General features: G+C 30.6%; 3 protein-coding genes across 7 annotated transcripts; 2 read left to right on the top strand and 1 right to left on the bottom strand.

Annotated features, from left to right (window-relative positions):
- Positions 1 to 2,392: 2,392 nt before the first annotated feature.
- On the top strand, positions 2,393 to 4,656 carry LOC108474458 (uncharacterized). Of its 2 annotated transcripts, none has more exons than XM_017776387.2 (5): positions 2,393 to 2,521; positions 2,671 to 2,930; positions 3,024 to 3,345; positions 3,504 to 4,255; positions 4,343 to 4,656. In XM_017776387.2, exons 2-4 carry the CDS (start codon positions 2,743 to 2,745, stop codon positions 4,230 to 4,232), a joined length of 1,239 nt encoding a protein of 412 aa, XP_017631876.1. In that variant the 5' UTR covers positions 2,393 to 2,521; positions 2,671 to 2,742; the 3' UTR covers positions 4,233 to 4,255; positions 4,343 to 4,656. The 2 variants fall into 2 exon arrangements, with proteins under 2 accessions (XP_017631876.1, XP_052882065.1); XM_053026105.1 differs by having other exon boundaries at positions 2,488 to 2,555.
- Positions 4,657 to 8,915: 4,259 nt separating this feature from the next.
- LOC108474719 (BTB/POZ and TAZ domain-containing protein 3-like) lies at positions 8,916 to 11,865 on the top strand. Of its 4 annotated transcripts, none has more exons than XM_017776721.2 (7): positions 8,916 to 9,068; positions 9,276 to 9,361; positions 9,999 to 10,341; positions 10,447 to 10,577; positions 10,770 to 11,076; positions 11,166 to 11,479; positions 11,621 to 11,865. In XM_017776721.2, exons 3-7 carry the CDS (start codon positions 10,012 to 10,014, stop codon positions 11,733 to 11,735), a joined length of 1,197 nt encoding a protein of 398 aa, XP_017632210.1. In that variant the 5' UTR covers positions 8,916 to 9,068; positions 9,276 to 9,361; positions 9,999 to 10,011; the 3' UTR covers positions 11,736 to 11,865. The 4 variants fall into 4 exon arrangements, with proteins under 4 accessions (XP_017632210.1, XP_017632212.1, XP_017632213.1 ...); XM_017776723.2 differs by having other exon boundaries at positions 9,994 to 10,341; XM_017776724.2 differs by lacking the exon at positions 9,276 to 9,361 and having other exon boundaries at positions 8,923 to 9,068.
- Positions 11,866 to 12,039: 174 nt separating this feature from the next.
- LOC128290472 (uncharacterized) lies at positions 12,040 to 16,403 on the bottom strand. The gene is made up of 8 exons (XM_053026104.1): positions 16,224 to 16,403; positions 15,786 to 16,062; positions 15,202 to 15,378; positions 14,519 to 14,650; positions 14,267 to 14,434; positions 13,035 to 13,229; positions 12,459 to 12,550; positions 12,040 to 12,355 (listed from the first exon to the last, which is right to left on the bottom strand). The coding sequence occupies exons 2-7, from the start codon at positions 16,050 to 16,052 to the stop codon at positions 12,524 to 12,526; spliced, it is 966 nt and encodes a 321-aa protein (XP_052882064.1). The 5' UTR covers positions 16,053 to 16,062; positions 16,224 to 16,403; the 3' UTR covers positions 12,040 to 12,355; positions 12,459 to 12,523.
- Positions 16,404 to 17,373: the final 970 nt, after the last annotated feature.

Below are 17,373 nucleotides of genomic sequence, written 5' to 3'. Positions count from 1 at the left end.
AACCCTTAAATGAGTGAATAAACGTGCTTCAACACACTCGAACTCACGTCGTCCTACATTGACAATAATTTTCATGCCAATCGAACCAATACTAAATTTGAGATATAAATTTACAACTTTGAAAGGATTTGGATCATAGGATCTCAGAAAAATATAGATAAGTTTTATTAATTAAGATGATTTCATCCACACGAAACATAGGCAATATTTTCAACTTTACACCGAATACAAACAATGTTCCTTAATTGAATGTAAAATTATTCAACCATCCACCCCTTTCATGATAATGATACCTTTTGGGTTCAAACGTTAAATAATTCAACAAATAATCTTCTACCACATACCAAACGTAGACTTGTACAGCTCGACCCGGAGGTCTATCCGAAAAATAAAAATGTTTGGATAAAAATATAAGTTTAAAAGATGGGTTTTGACAAAAAGATAAGGCTCGTTTAGAAAACGGATTGAGTCCCAGGTAAAGTTTTTTTGACCCCGACCCTAGCCCGGATACATGTCTAAAAATATCGATACTCTTAATAAAGTATTTGTACTTTCACCAAAATATCGGTACCCTGCCTGGTATCAATTCCATTTTAAGGTCAGATGTTTTGGAAATTAAAGAAAAATTGCTTGAGTGTCGATACCCTTTCCAAGGTGTCAATACCTCATAATGTATCGATATTATAGGCTTTAATACAGGTCAAGTTGGACCAGGCCCGGGGTTAGCATATATAATCTAGGCCGGGTTTGGGTAAAAATTAACACCCATTTTTTAGCCGAACCTAAATTTTGTTGAAACCCAACCCGACCCATGAATTTCACTTCATTCCGTATTGAATTTTGATTAATTTCGAGTTGAATCTAATTAAATTTCTAAATGAGAAACAAAACTCTTTTAATATTGTTGTCTCCATTCATAAAATTTGAATTTTATATCTCGACAAAATAAGCATTGATAGAGACAAGGATGAATCCAAAAATATTATAAAAGAAGTAAAAATATTACTAATGGCAGCAATAGAACCACTTGATCAATTTTTCAATTTTATAACATTTTATTTTTTATTTTTATATATCATAAGAATACTAAAAATATAACACAATAATATAAATATTAAATAATATTTAAGTTTAAATATTATAAAATTCAGTCCATGCAAAAAAATGTTCATCTCTATACTCATGTTGTAAGTTCGAGTCACAAGAATTGTCTACTGATGATCTGTAGATATTTGGCAATGGTTTGCTATTATCAGTGGCACATGAGCTGTACTAAATATATATGTAAATCAAAATAGGGTACCTAAACAAATTTGAAACTATTGTATATATGAAACTCGATTTTGATTTAAATATATAATTCTTTGCTTATAAAATATGTAAATATAAAATGATATTTTCTCGCACAAATGAAAGTTAGTGTAGTTTTGAGATCTTTTTTCCTTTTCATGCAACAATTATTGAATAATGTTGGCTTAACTACAATATTAGACCCTAAATTTTTTTTTTCACTTCGGTATTTAATTTTTTATTAAAAATAATACCTAATCTATCAGTTTCATCTCATTTTACCTAAAAAGGTGTATGAAATCCAATAAAAAAATGCTATATGCCACATTCTTTTTGGCCATTGTCATGTTTTGGGATAAAATGAGATAAAATTGATAGTTTAGATTTAGAGATGCTCATGCGTCAAGTTCAGGCTGGGCATAAGTATGATTTTAACATATTTTATGTTTGTCCAAATCCGGCCAATAATATAGGCCTAAAATTTTGGCCGAACCTGCATATTTGTAAAAGACTAACTCAAGCCCAATTTAGCCCCGCCAATATTATTTTTTAAATTTTTTAAAATATTTATATTATATTATTTTAATATTTAATAATTTTATACATTTTTATTTATTGAAAATTTTATATAGCCATCTTAACATTATTTTAATGTTTACATTAAAGTAGTATTGTACATTTAGTGTAAATTTATTTTTTAATGTGTTATAAATTATATAATATAAAGTATTATAAACTTGAAAATAGGTCGGGTTAGGCTTGGGCCTTAAATGTTTAAGTTTGAGCTCGACCCATATTTTAAACGAGTCTAATTATTTTACCCAGACCCATTTCTTAGACCTAATATTTTTGCTCAAACCCTTCTAAATTTTTGGGCCGGCCTTCAGAATTGAACGAATAACTCGGTCCATGAACATGTCTAATTTAAATACCACTTTTAACTGAAAAAAACCTTTAGAAACTTAAATAAAAAATAATACACTTTGAGGTCCAACTTTGCATTTAAGCCCATAAAGTTTTATAATGTGGACTCAAGCCCAATCCAATGAGAAAAAAAAAAACCCATATTTCAGCTCGGCCGAAAATTGCTGTAGTCATGAACCGCCAATATTTTCTATTCTATTTATTTATTTTATATAAAATTATGAATTTTTATTTAATAAATAACAAAATTATACAAAAACTAGTTCAAATAGACTTCATAATTCTCCAATCGACTGCTTCCTTTTAGGTATGTTTTTTGTTTGCAATTGAAATTGATTTCGGTAACGATTTACAATTTCAATAATTTCTAATTTAGATTTGATTATAGGGTTTACTGCAAATTTATTCAACTTGATATTGGTTAGGGTTTACAGTCAATTTTATTCAATCTTGCAGAGGATCTGATTTAGGGAAGATTTGAAAATTCATCGTAATTGAGGATTGTGTAATTGATTTGGTATCTGAAAAATGGCATTGAAGTTTCTGAACAAGAAAGGATGGCATACCGGTAGCTTGAGGAACATCGAAAACGTGTGGAAAGCGGAACAAAAGCACGAGGCTGAGCAGAAGAAATTGGAAGAGCTTCGTAAGCAGATTCATGAAGAGAGGGAACGCTCTGAGTTCCGTCTTCTCCAAGAACAAGCTGGCCTTGTCCCGTAAGTCTATTTCCTTGTTTCCCCCTTTTTGTGATTCGAAAATTAGGGTTTAGGGTTTTGATTTGATTTCAATTTTTTTAAAAAATTTTGTAGGAAGCAGGAGAGGTTGGATTTTCTCTACGATTCTGGACTTGCTGTTGGGAAAGGTGCTAGTAGCTCCGCTGCTGGAGGTAGCGGAGGTGGAGGTTTCAAGGCTCTCGAAGAAGCCCTCCCGGGGTCGAAGGCAGGTACTGATGGTAATGCCAACCAGTCGTCTTCTGCGCCCGGTGCGTTGTTTGAAGACAAACCTCACTCGGCTAATGATGCCTGGCGTAAGCTCCATTCAGATCCATTGCTTATGATTCGCCAGCGCGAACAAGAAGCACTTGCTCGTATCAAGAACAACCCTGTCCAAATGGCCATGATTCGCAAATCTGTATGTTATTCATCTATTCTATTGCTTTTAATGTGTGTACTTATAGGTTTCATTGTGAATATGATTCTACTTTTAAGTAGGAGTAGAGAACCCATTGATCTTTGAAATTACTGTTGCAATTACTAATCATTTTTCCATTTTGGTTAATGGTTTAATAGGTTGTAGAGAAGAAGCAAAAGGAAAAATCCCCTGATCATAAGGAACACCGTAAGAAGCATCACCGTAGTAGTTCCAAGCATCGGAAACATTCATCGTCAAAACGGCATTCATATTCTGAAGATGACACTTCTAAGGAGGACAAAAAAGATAAAAATCACCATCGCAAGAGGTCAGATTATGAGGGGCACTATCGCAGAACAGAATCAGATTCAGAACATGAATTAAAGGAAACAGAAAGGGAAGAGAAGAGTCACCGCAGGCAGAAATATGGATATGATGATCAAGATGTTGATAAGAGGAGCCATGACAAGTCTAAGCGTGATAAATATTCTTCTCAAGCTCCACGAAGTATAGATGCAGATAAAAATCAAGAAAAAGATCGACGGTCTTATGACCATAGAGATACTGGACCTCGGGATAACAAGCGCCGGGGTGTTTCCCATAAACTATCTGAAGAGGAGAGAGCTGCCCGGCTTCGTGAAATGCAAGAGGATGCTGAGTTGCATGAAGAGCAAAGGTGGAAGCGGTTGAAAAAGGCCGAGGAAAATGATGCTCGGGAGGCTACACTGTCCAGCACATCTGTTGGCAAAAACTTCTTGGATGCTGCCAATAGAAGCATTTATGGTGCTGAGAAGGGTGGAAGCTCAACAATAGAAGAGAGCGTCCGTCGTAGGGCGCATTATTCACAAGGCCGTTATGAATCAGAAGGAAATGCTTTTAGACGTTGATGTTGTGTTTCCGATATATTCCGGTATATGCTGTTTCTAATAAATTCCGGTTTATGCTTGTTTTGGTTTATTGTTGATACTGAATTCTATTCATCTGTTCAAATTTTCAGTTCTCAGCAGGCTTCAATTAAGCAGCGAGGTTTCAGTTCTTGTTGTACCATTTTACTTCAGCATGGAATGAGACGATGATTATGGTCTCGCTGGAGATTTCAGTTTCTTTATGTCCGAAGTTTATATGAACGACTGGTATGTTACTACCCTAATGTTCATGTTAGTTGATGCGATTCTATTTATATTTTATGTACACCTTGTGACTGAGTTGTGTGACCTCTAAAGGGATTCACATTCACAACATTTCCCTTTGAAAATCTTCTTGTATCTCTCATCAAGGTTCAAAAAAAGGAGAATTATAGCTATTTGGTCACCTGCCTTTTCTGTGTTTACATGCTTTGGATTTTACCAGTAAAAATACTAAAAACCAGATTACATTTTACTCTTTTCTGCTCAAAAATTGGACAAATTAGTCCCTATATATTAGATCAAAAAGTAAACTGGTTCTTCTACTACAAAATTACATCTATTTTTACGGTTAAAAACTGATCATGTACCTCAAAAAATGAGGTGCACTTGGCATGTCAAATGTGTTTAGTTATTCCGTTTATCACGTCAATTTTTATCACATCTATTTATTCTTTGATCAAACATATGGAAATTAATTTGTTTATGGTATTCTCACCTTTTGGATTTTATATTTCATCTATGCTAATACAAGTTCAAAGGATCATGATCATAAAGAAGGTTTTTTTTTTTATTATTATGTATATTTCAGATTATTTAGAATGCCTAATAGGTCTGGGTTTATAAGATATTATTGAATTTGGTTTTTTTTTTTATTATGTATATTTCAGATTATTTAGAATGCCTAATAGGTCTGGGTTTATAAGATACTATTGAATTTGGACTAGTTTGATCCGGTTGAATTATTAATTAATTATAAAAATATTGTTTTTATTTACTTTTAATGACAAAAATATATAAAATATCTATATTGAAATATTTTTATAAAAGCGAACTGTTGAATCAGGTCAAAGGTTTTCATTAGTCAAATAAAAGACTAATCCTTTTTAAGGTGCCGAAATTAGGACAAGTCTTTTCTTTATGGGTTTATTTCTAAAGTCTTTTAATGATGTATATCAGCTTCCAAAAATTTTTATTTTTATTTTTAAATAATATTTAATTTAGCTATTATATATTTATTTTAAATACATCATTATTCACTTAATTTTATATTATAAATTGAAAAATTTTATTTAAATATTTTCAAAAATATTATCTTGTTTTATTATATTCAAAAGTTTAGCCTCAATTTGAGCCATCAATTAATTTGGACCTGATCAAATAAAACACGTGGCAGTATTTCAATCAAATATTTCAATAATTCCAAAATATTTAAAATAATAAATGAAAATTATGTTCTTCCCTAAATTTATCAAACAGTCATATCAAATATTTATAAAATAAATAAATATTTTATTTAATATTTCAATTTAATCAAACAAAAATAATAATGATTCATGAATTGATTTCCAAATTGCTTTCGGTCGACTTATTAAAGCGAAAGTGTACCAATAATATATGAAGAAAATGAGGAAGTTTTTCAAAAGAATAATCAAGAATATTCAAGGGCCAAAATCGAAGGGACCAAATTGTAAAAATAAAAAACTAATAAACCCTTAAACAACAAATTTGAAAAAGACAGAGAGAATCTAGCATGTCCTTTTCTTTGTCTTTCTTAAAACCGCCCCACTTTACATGTCTCTGCTTTTCTGAGCGCTCTATCATCTTATCCACGTGTCGACATTGTGTTGGTTCGTTGATGTATGGGTCGTGTGGCTGGTACTTTGTGGTCCCCACTTTGTGATGAAATTGATACTACACACGGTCACATCCACGTCCCTCGTATCGTCTCCTTTACCTTTTTTTATCGTCTCTCATCTCTTGATAAATTCAAAATCTCCTCATTTCAACCTTTTTTAACTAGGGTAAATTACACCTAATGTCGCTAACTATTAGTAAATTTATATTTTTATCACTTATTTTTAAAAGCTTGCAAAATGATCATTGAATTTATTGAAAGTTTTTATTTAAGTCACTGAATTATTTGAAAGTTTTCATTTAGCGAGCTTCAAGCAACAATTTAACAATTGATATGGTGGATCAGTATTCATCGACGAGTAGAAAAGTATACTATAGATCCAAATCGATCAAGCAGTCAGTGTCAGAGATCGAAGAATAAGTTGGTTGGATTTTGATTCGAAGATTTGTGGTGTTCAAATTCGTTTCATGGAAAAAATGAACTATAGAAGAGAATGAGAAGAAAAGTTTTCGATTGGTGTAGGCAATGCGAACAAAGAAGACCATACAACAACAATATTAAAATCCCAATAACTTAAATAAAAACTTCTGAATAGTTCAATGATCGTTTTGTAACTTTTTAAAGTTGAGTGACCAAAATGTAAACTTACGAAAGTTTATTTTCATATCGTACACATTCAAATAAATAAATACTCACATTTATTTTCACATTAGATTAATATAATTGTTTGTGTATACAATATGTCAACGTAAATTGATGTTAATTTGATAATATTGTTAGTGATTTATATAAATTGAATCAAATTAAAATTTTATATATAAAATCTCGTAAAATTAAATTTCATTTATACTATTACACGTTAAACTAAAATTCAAGTATAATTTTGATAATTATTTTTTAATTTTAAATAAAATTAAAATGATCCGTAGCTTTCTTTTTCTCCTTTATCATCATTTCATCTTTTGTACCTTTCAAGTTATCTTCTTTTTTTTCAAGCACACCACTAAAAGGTGAAAATAATTGAATTTTTTGTCAAAAAATGAATAAAACGTTTAAAGTATTAACAATATTTTTATTTTTTTAGAATTATATTTATATTTGGAACAAAATATGGAGAATATGAGAATATTTTTTCCTTAGCTATACGAGCACTATTGTCAATAAGAAAGATGTGGATTCGAATGCACTAAAATGTATTATCTTTCTATTTATGAGTTGAAGAGGGACTATAAGTAATTTTAGCCATCGTGTTAAAAAGAACCGATATAATCGAATTTATAATAAAATTATTCAAATAATAATAATAATAAAACCCAAAAATATATTTTTTATAAAAAAGTTGGTAGTTCAAAAGTTTTGGTAAAGATAATTTATAAGGCAAAATATTAAAGCAATTTAGAAAAATTGGAAAAAAAGTTTGTCAATCAAAGTTGCCATTATCTAATATTTTTAAAATAAAAGTTTGCCGACATTCCCAAAATAGCCTTTTTTGGTAGAGATGGGATGTTGATAAATAAAAATGTTATCTAGATATGGGAATTAGGTGAAAGGGATGAAAGTGAAAAGGAAGAGACAACATTTAATAGATTTTTAATTCTAAATTAATTTGTTAGCTTAGCTATTAATTTGAGGGTTTAATTTTGTTATTAGTACCTATTAGTCTTTTTATTTTTTCAAAATTTAAAATTTTAGTCCTCACCAAATAATATTTATTAAATTCATTGAGTCAAGTTGTGTCATTTTTAAAATCCGATGCGCCAAACATATTATCATGTGTAATGTTATGTCAGCTTATTATTTTCACATATTTCTCACTAAAATTAGCCAAACAAAATTAACTGCTATTATTCGGGCCAGGACTAAAATTACCAATTCAAAAATACAGGGACTAAAATTTATCAAATAAAAGTAAATCCACAACTTTCACAGAGCATAAGGATTAATAGCATAATTTAACCTTAGTTTGAGTGCTAAATGGTAGCACAAATTCGATTTGAAGCATGTTTGAAACAAGTGGATCAAATTGTAAACATGTAAATTTTTAGAATTAATCTAATGATAAAGTGTTAAAGATAATTACTCTTTAAGTGGCTAATTAGTAATAAAGATTCACGAGGAGGGATCCACTTATGCTGGTATAAAATTAAAGTAGCTTTATACCATTTCATAAATTTGTAAAAGATTAATATTTTAACGATCTAACTGTTAAATTTGTAAATTACAACCAAGGTCACTAAATTATTATTAAGTTTATATTTTGATCATTCAACTTCAAAAAGTTACAAAATGTTCAATGAACTATTTGAAAGCTTTCATTTAAGTCACTGGGCTGTTAATTTTTTTTTTTTATATACAAAATTCTTACTAGTAAGCTTGAAGCAATAATTTGATGATGAGTACGGTGGATCAATACTTATCAGTAAATAGAAGAACATACTTTCGATCCAAGTCAACCAAACGGTCAATATTGAAAATTGGTTAAGAAAGCTTTTTGAGTTTTGGTTCGCAGATTGAGACTTTCAAAGTTGTTTTATAAAAAAAATTAAACTGTAAAAGAGAAGGAAAATAAAAGCTTTCGATTGGTACAATCGGTATGAGTAAAAAGGGTTGTACAATAACGATTTTAATAACATGATAACTTAAAAGAAAATTTTTTAATAATTCAAAGATTATTTTATAATTTTTTAAAGTTGAATGACTAAAACGTAAATCTACTGGCATAATTGACTATCATAAAACGATATATTGAAATATGAAATTTATCACGAGATATAAATTGTGTACTTTATTAATAACAAAATTATTTATTTATTTATTTATTTTATTACAATTCTCTCGTCTTCTCCGCTTTGAAGTCTCATAAACCAAACTCTCTTTCTCTCCTTCTCTTTGCACTGAAACTGCGTCGTTTTTCGAAGCTCCATACACCAATGCTCTTCTAGCAGTTCATCATCCAAAAGGTAAACGAAGTTTTAAGCTTTGCTTTGCTCTTCTTTTTAATTCCAATTTTCTTTTAAAAAAATTCATTTCATTTCTTTTAAAGATATATTTATTATCGATCATCATCGTTTTTCTCTATTTTTTGGGGTTTCAATTAATTTTTCTATATATTTTAGTGAATATATAATTTTATAATTTATTTTTGTAATATAATAATTTTCTTTCAGGTTCTTCAGCTTAGAAGAAGATCGAGCAAATTTCGATTGGTTTTTTTTTCTTTTACACAGAAGATTTTCCCGCTTTATTTATAAAGGTACGTTATTTTCCCGGAAAATAAAATATCAGTAAGAAAAAAAAACTCATATAAAGGCTTAAAACTGAAGTTATTTATTTAATTAATTTTTTCGTGAAACTCTTATTTTATTCAAATTAGAATTGGGCGGTTGAGATTTTCTTATTTTAGCTCTGATTATTTTAATCTTTTTAATCAACTTATTATATTATGTAAATCATAAGATAGTAATACTAAGATTCATTTTACTAATTTCTTCCATTTTTTATATTATTTGATTTTTGTTCTTGTATGTTGATTGTTTTAAAGAATATCTTAATTCGTGTAATACGATTCGAATACACGAATTTTCAAGTCTTAGCCCTAATTTGATACTTTTCCTCTTTGGTTCTATTAAGTTTTCTGCTTTTTTCTTATTGATTTTTCTTAATGTTAACTTTCCTTGTAGGATGATATTTTTACATTAAAATGGTGCAACCTTAAGATTCCATTCAAGAAAAATTATATATATATATATATTGATGAATTTTTATACATATAATCATCTTGCAAGTTCATGTTCATTAGTTTATTATAATTCGAGTTTTGTTCGTAATTTTGGTTGATTCCTTTGTTTAAATCTACTTTTTAAGCTTATCTGTTTGATTTTTTAGTGCAGGTTGTTCTCTTTGATGGCTTCACCGGTTACTGATTCAGCCGGTTTATCACCCTGTATCGAAACTGTGTCATGGAATGCAGATATGGTCGGTACTTTGCCTATGCCGGAAGCGGAAGCTCCGATGTCTTCTTCGGTGTTGAACAACTGTAACATACCGAAACCGCCGCCTCTTCCGAGTAAGATTGTAACGAGAAACAAGCATCCCAAATGGCCTCCCGAGAGTAGCTTTGCCCCAAAGGAAACGAAAGATATGTGGGACAAGCTTTTCAAGGACGGTAATGGTGCGGATCTTTGCATTTTCACTGAGGATAAATCGTGTATTTTTGCTCATTCTAGTGTTCTGGTGAGTTGATCATGTTTGTTTTTAATGTTTATTGACCGGACTCGGAATCGGGAATCCGAGCATGTGTGGTGAAGTTGAAGCTATATATATAATTCTTGTTTGCAGAGTATTGCATCGCCTGTGCTCGGTTATCGTATCGGGCAATCAAAAATCAAGCATGGCATGAAATACATCCAAATCCCGGGATTACCACACGATGCTGTTCGAGTATTCATTCGTTTTTTATATTCTTCATGGTACGTTTCGAGACTCTTTTTTGCATACTAGTTACCAGAAGTTTCAAATAGTATGCAAACTGAGTCCAAAATCATTATAGGAAGATAGTTTTCTAGCTGTTTTAAACTTGTTAATGTCCTTTTCCAATTTTCTCGGGTTATGCAAGTTGTAATCCGGTATACTCAATGTTTTTTTCGATATGGAAATCGCAGCTATGAAGGGGAAGAGCTGAAAAAGTATGCATTGCATCTATTGTTGTTGTCGCATTGTTGCTCAGTTCCGCAATTGAAACGAGTTTGCATTTGTTATCTCGAGCAAGACTTTCTTACCACTGAAAACGTGATTGATACCCTTTTGTTAGCTCGGAAATGTGATGCACCAAGGCTCGTCCTCATTTGTGTTCGTATGGTCGTAAAGAATTTCAAATCCGTATCTTCAACCGAAGGATGGAAATTAATGAAACGTATTTATCCTGATATTGAGCAAGAACTTGTCGAGTCTGTTGTTGAAGCGGATTCTGTATGTCGAATTCAAGCCCTTATCGTTTTCGATTTATGGTTATATTGTTATAAGATTGACTTGTTTTAATTGCTTTCTTTTTCCCTTAGAAAAAGCAAGAGAGGCAAAGGAAAATCGAAGAGAAAAAGGTCTATACGCAATTATATGAAGCGATGGAGGCCCTTCTTCACATTTGCAAAGATGGTTGTCGAACAATTGGTCCTCGTGACAAAATGCTAAAAGGAAACCAGATTGCCTGCAATTTTCCAGCTTGTAAAGGACTCGAAGCTTTAGTCCGTCATTTCTCCGGTTGTAAGACTCGTGTTCCCGGAGGATGCAGTCATTGTAAACGCATGTGGCAACTTCTTGAACTTCATTCCCGTATGTGCAATGAACCCGATTCTTGTAAGGTTCCTCTTTGCAGGTAAGCAAACCTTCGATCAGAACTCAAATTTGTGTCATATGTCAATCGAAATGTTGGTTTCTTTAGAACACATCAGTGCCATAAACCGGACCGACAGCCGATTCGAGGGACTAAATCGTTGTTCTTTTTAATATTTCGTAGGCATTTTAAGGAGAAAATACAGCAGCAATGCAAGAAAGATGAGACTAAATGGAAGCTATTGGTTAACAAAGTTATTGCAGCAAAAAATGGAAGCTATTTGTTCTCCTCTAGGTGATATATATATATATATATATGGCATTACCATGTATTTTTAGTGGAATGGTTAATGCTTCATATGAATTACAGAAGTTTGAAAATGGGAAAATAATAAGAGAAATGTTAATATGAGTTAATTACAAAATAAATACTCTTATTTTGTTGTTCTTCCATTTTCTTTAAATGTTCCATATTGAACTAATTGCAAGAACAGTCCTTTTATTTTTCATATTTTAAAATGTAAATCCAGTTATTAATGCCGTTAAATTTTTTTATTAAATTTGCTGGTGTGATATTCAGACATAGAAAGAATACTACCTTGATAAGTAACAAGAAAACAAAATTGTTATGAACTTGAATTTAACATAAAAAATATTTAACTATGTTCATAGTTGCACCTATATTTTTAAATGTCTACTTGTCACCTATGTTTGATATAGATATCCACCCGAAGTCCAACTAATTTATGTTACATATGTCTTCTATATACCGAAGTGTTTCTCGATCGTCATCTCCAAATCCGATCCGTCTATCATTACTCAACCAACGATCACTCAACGAAGGCAAAATGCTAAAGTCGTAATTGATTCTGAAAGTTTTAACATATGGATGATTCCATTCCGACATGAATTCTTCAACCTAAACAACCAGAAACCAAAAACAATTATAGATTTAGCTTTAAATTAATAATCGAACCAAATTAATTAAAAATTATATGTTTTTGGGGTTTAACAAATTAAACCTGTTGATGCGAGAGTTTTCTTAATGCTGTGACATCTTTATTCCTAGCAAGCTCTTTGGCATTGTTCAACAGTATTCATCATACATGCTATTCTGAATCAATAGATAATCATGAAAATCAAATATTTTGACCAAATATATATAATTATATACACACTGAAAATCCAAATTTTAAGTCGGTTTAGATTTATATTAGATTATGTCACACTCAATGACTTAAATAAAAAATTTTGAATAATTTCGTGACCATTTTGCACTTTTTTAAAGTTGAATGACCAAAATGTAAACTTATTAATAGTTTAGTGACTTTTGATATAATTTACCCATAATATTCTTGACTCCTTGTAAATTTGTCAATCATGGCAGATTAGATTTCCATGGCCCTAAGTGATCCGAATAACAATAATAATAATTCATATCATCACTTTAACAACAACAAACCAACAATATTATCAATCTAAGCCTACTAATAATATTATAAAACACGCTGAATCAAAGTGTAGGTATCGAATCATAAATTTCAACATAAAAAAAGGACTAAAACCATAATTAAATAAAAGTTAAAATTTGTGTTTACCATCTCAACAAAGGTTTGCCTCAGTTTCAAAATGCAATATTGGGCTGCTTCTTTTTGCTTCAACATCTCTCGTCGTTGATCATAGTAACCAGACACCTCTTCTTTCATAGGAATAAGTTCTTTCTCTAAACCTTCAATGGTTGATTTCACTTCACGTTGCTCGATTCTTAGTTCTAGTGATATTTTCTTAACTATCTACACATGTGAATATATATATATACAGTTAATTTTATTGGACATCTTCAACCTATTACTCAAATTTTGAAATGGTTTCAAATTTTAAAATATTTTAAACGAGTTTTCAAAGTATCATTATTGTTTCAATTGTGTTCTTCTCTAAAGCTTAACCATTACCTTGAGTGTTAAATGCAAGGGCGAAGGTAAGGGGATAGGTAGTGACCTTGCCCCTCAACATGGTCAAATTTCTCCTTTAGCTCCTTTAGAATTTATGAAATTACAAATTGATGATAAAATTACATCTTAACCCCTAAAAAGTTATCATTCAATTTTGTCCCCTAAGTAATATTCTAGCTTTGCCTCTAGCTTAAATATGACATAGAGCATGTTTGAACTTTGAAACACTTTGATGAAATTGTCAACACCTATGTGCCTATTGAGTAGACAATTTGAATTTGATTGTTAACAAAAATTATTGTCTTAAAAAATTATTTTCTATAACACATCATATTCAAGTTGTCTATACAATAGATACACACATCATATTTGAATTGATATTTAATGTCTAAATCTACTAATTGTTGAGGGGAGGCCGACTCTTTCTAGAGAAGTCTTTGAAGTGTTGTTTGTTAAGAGATGTTGGACCCCTCAACGGGTTATTATTGTCCCTTATCAGGGTTTTGTCTCACAACTTTGCAAAGAGCCAGAGGAGGTTCAACAGAAAAGGAGTATCTCTTAAACCTACCAAGCATAAATACTTATATTTACTTGGTAGGTGATCGTGTCCGACCAGGTGCTCCCATTTTATTGAACCTATCGCCTCTTTAGGCAGCTTCACTCAAGCTCTCCACAAAGTTAAGAGGCAAAACTCCTATCAAGGACAATACAACTCATTGAAAGGTTTGTCAACTCTCAACGGATGAACACTTTGAAAACTTACAAAAGAACCTTATTGATATAACAATACTTTGATTACTCGATTAAAATCTTTATCACAGATAATTGAGAGACATGTAGATAAAATGAAAACATAGGATTAAGTATAGGGAATTTACTTTGATTTGCTCCTCTATCGCATTTCTCAGAGTTAAGGAATTGAAAATGTTGGGATTTTGGGCCAAATCAGTCAAAGCTTTCTCTTTTTTCTCTTCAATTTGTTTAAGCTCTTCAAGCATATGGGTATACCTGGATTTATCTATATTTCCGCAATTAAAACAACCAATCTGCCAATGCCATCATTAACAAGGAAAATAAGGGAAAAAATGAAATTCATGCACTAAAACTTTAATAAATTATAATTATCTTACAAAGTTTTGTAGTAATGATGTACTGCTTAGATCAAGATCATTGAGTCTAGGTTGCCTTCTACCCATCTTTTTAATGAGCTTCCTTTCTATGACCAAATTATTACTTCCATGGGAAATCCACCTTTGAAAGCCCTACAAATATTATTAAATTATTTGTGAATTTTGATACCGAATTAACAATTCAAGCTGGTTGAATCCAAACATGAATTAATTAGAACTTGAAATAATTCGAATTTAAAATAACTCGAATAAGTACACTCATGGGCAACGCTGCTGGGAGATAGGGGCCTGATCCCCTAAAATAAAAAATTTCACTTTTGGCCCTTTAGAATTGATAAAATTTTAAGTTAGTATATGGTAAAATTACTCTTTGATCATTCAAATGATAAAAAAAATTTCTAACTTCACCCTTAATTAAACACAAAATAACTCACAAACTCGAAACGATAAGAATATATAGTGACCCAACTTAAAAAACCCAAACCTATAATCCTAAATCCGAAATGATATATAGAAATATAAACACTCAACAACCATTCAACCACATGAAAAATATACTAAAAAATTTAATATTTTCTTATCGAACACTAATTATTATTTGATACTCTAACTTGAATCTGAATAACTTAACAAAAAAAAATACACACAAAAAAGGCTAAAGTGTATTGTAAAGAGCAACTTACTTGAGTATGATTTGGTCCTCCTTTGTGCTTAAGAGGAATCTTGCAAGCTAAATTAAGCTTATCCAAAACAAGTAGCAAATGATGCAGCAAGTCTTTTTGCAAATTCAATCCATAAAAAATGCTTAATTTTCTATTGCTTAGACGATAAAGTTGCGAGTGTGTGTCTCTCCATTTCAACTGTCCACAAAATCCCACCACAATAATTTATGATAGCTTATCCAAATTTCGAAAAAGAAATATAACGTATAAATATATATTGAGTTAAATTGTATTTTGCTCTCTTCGCTAATAAATAAATAAATTAGTTCATATATGTTAGAGTTTCTATTAAAAATTTCATCAATTTTTATTATTAAAAATGGGTCCTGTTACGTTCATATGAGATACACGTGAACATCACTAATTTTTAACAAAAAAGATTAATTTTCTCTCTAATCTAACATACAATGACTACTTTTTTCATTTTTTGAGTGAAGGAAACAAAATAAAATCTAACTCCGAATATAGGGCTTTCGTGTTCCTTTCACAGATTTTTCATATGTTAAAAAGATGATACTTTCGAATCTGTATTTCATAAAACATACCTTTAAATGTTTGTAGTCTTGGCCCATTCGATTCAACTTTTGATCCACTTCTTCAACCAGTTGCTGAGATTTTGAAATTTTGGATTCTTCATCTAAGTCTTTATATGGCCAAAACTTGACGAAATAGAATTGATGAACCTTTTTTTGAGGCTTATTAGTGGCTTCATAATTAAGAGTTGGATCAATTACGGTCGAATTTTCATGTTCTTTGCCTCCGAGAATTGGAACTTGCTGTGTAGAACTAGCTTCTGAACTGGCCATTGCCATGTTTATTTTTCTGCATACATAAAATTTGCTTTCAAAGTTGAGATACAAGAAGCTATGAAATTGAGACTACGAATCGGCATAAAAATCGAATGAAAATTAGATACGAATATATGTTGGATATGAGGAAAGAACAAAGGAATAAGAGCATACAAAATACAAATAGTTGGTTACCTTGATTTGGCCTTTCAAAGGCAACTAAAACAGATGCTAACTGCAAATATTGTGGAACATCATTCACAAATAAATATGATAAATTAAGAAATGGTGTGAACTATGTAGCTTAAGACTTTAAAAGGCCTTGCACCCCACTCCAAGTCATGAGTCAGCTCTTTTGCCACCACCTTCTCACTATATTAATATATATAAAAAAATACCTTAATATCATGTTTGGATTGAATTGGACTGTTATTGATTGAGTTTTCCTAATAAATTATTTAATTGAACTAATTAAATTGACAAATCGATAACTTGATCTGTTTGATTGTTGATTCGATTCTAAAAATATTGATAAGGTACCAAGATAAGTGTTTGTATTGCATTGGTTCATGAAGTAAAGACTGAAAATATTGTACTAATATATGATTGGATGAGGCTTGATCTTAATCTTACGAGATTTGACTAGGAAAGTAGATGAGAATTTGGTGAACACTTATAGGCAAGCCTCCATGGATGAAAGTGATTGGGTGTCAAGCGAGAGATACTTAAGTATAATGGCTAAATGATAAAAAATTAAAGATAATATTTTAAAATTGTAGAAGAAGACACAATCAACGACATATATCAAAATCAACATGATGAATCATTACATATTCAAACTAAATTCATTACAATAACAATTAACTCTACTTGATTAAGTCCACGTTCCCCATCCGGACCATTTCTTAGTTGTTATATTTTTTTTAAAATTTCAAAATATTGATCTTAATGAAAATAACAATTGTTAAATCTATTTACTTATTTTTTTTGTAACATATGAAAATAATAAGCTGACATGGCATTTCATATGCGATAATATATTTGGCACATCAAATTTTGAAAATAGTAAACTTAATGAAGTTAATAGCAGCCATTTGATCAAGACTAAAATTTCGAAACTTTAAAAGTACAAGGACCGAAAATGACCAAATTAAAATATATAAATTAAAGTCACAACTTACACATAATACAGGGACTAATGGTAGAATTTAACCAATAAAAAGACTTGTGCATTTGAAAGAGAATTGACATTATGGCAAAAAGGAGAGTCCTTCAATTTGTAATAAAAATCAACATACAAACTTAGAATAGGAAAAGGGCACATTGGTATTGAAATTTAAGTGTA

The sequence above is a fragment of the Gossypium arboreum genome, chromosome 3 (genome assembly GCF_025698485.1).
Source record: "Gossypium arboreum isolate Shixiya-1 chromosome 3, ASM2569848v2, whole genome shotgun sequence".
Classification (NCBI taxonomy): Eukaryota; Viridiplantae; Streptophyta; class Magnoliopsida; order Malvales; family Malvaceae; genus Gossypium; species Gossypium arboreum.
Note: the sequence above shows the minus strand (reverse complement) of the source record. Positions and strands in the feature narration are given on the sequence as shown.

What these genes read in the sequence shown, in the direction of transcription:
- LOC108474458 (XM_017776387.2), top strand. Translation starts at nt 2,743, where the DNA reads ATGGCATTGAAGTTTCTGAACAAGAAAGGATGGCATACCGGTAGCTTG. An exon ending in GAACAAGCTGGCCTTGTCCC is followed by an intron (nt 2,931 to 3,023) that starts GTAAGTCTATTT and finishes AAAATTTTGTAG; the next exon opens with GAAGCAGGAGAGGTTGGATT. An exon ending in TGGCCATGATTCGCAAATCT is followed by an intron (nt 3,346 to 3,503) that starts GTATGTTATTCA and finishes ATGGTTTAATAG; the next exon opens with GTTGTAGAGAAGAAGCAAAA.
- LOC108474719 (XM_017776721.2), top strand. Translation starts at nt 10,012, where the DNA reads ATGGCTTCACCGGTTACTGATTCAGCCGGTTTATCACCCTGTATCGAA. An exon ending in CGTTTTTTATATTCTTCATG is followed by an intron (nt 10,578 to 10,769) that starts GTACGTTTCGAG and finishes TGGAAATCGCAG; the next exon opens with CTATGAAGGGGAAGAGCTGA. An exon ending in CTGTTGTTGAAGCGGATTCT is followed by an intron (nt 11,077 to 11,165) that starts GTATGTCGAATT and finishes TTTTTCCCTTAG; the next exon opens with AAAAAGCAAGAGAGGCAAAG.
- LOC128290472 (XM_053026104.1), bottom strand. Translation starts at nt 16,052, where the DNA reads ATGGCAATGGCCAGTTCAGAAGCTAGTTCTACACAGCAAGTTCCAATT. An exon ending in CATCATTACTACAAAACTTT is followed by an intron (nt 14,435 to 14,518) that starts GTAAGATAATTA and finishes TGGCATTGGCAG; the next exon opens with ATTGGTTGTTTTAATTGCGG. An exon ending in GGCAAACCTTTGTTGAGATG is followed by an intron (nt 12,551 to 13,034) that starts GTAAACACAAAT and finishes CTATTGATTCAG; the next exon opens with AATAGCATGTATGATGAATA.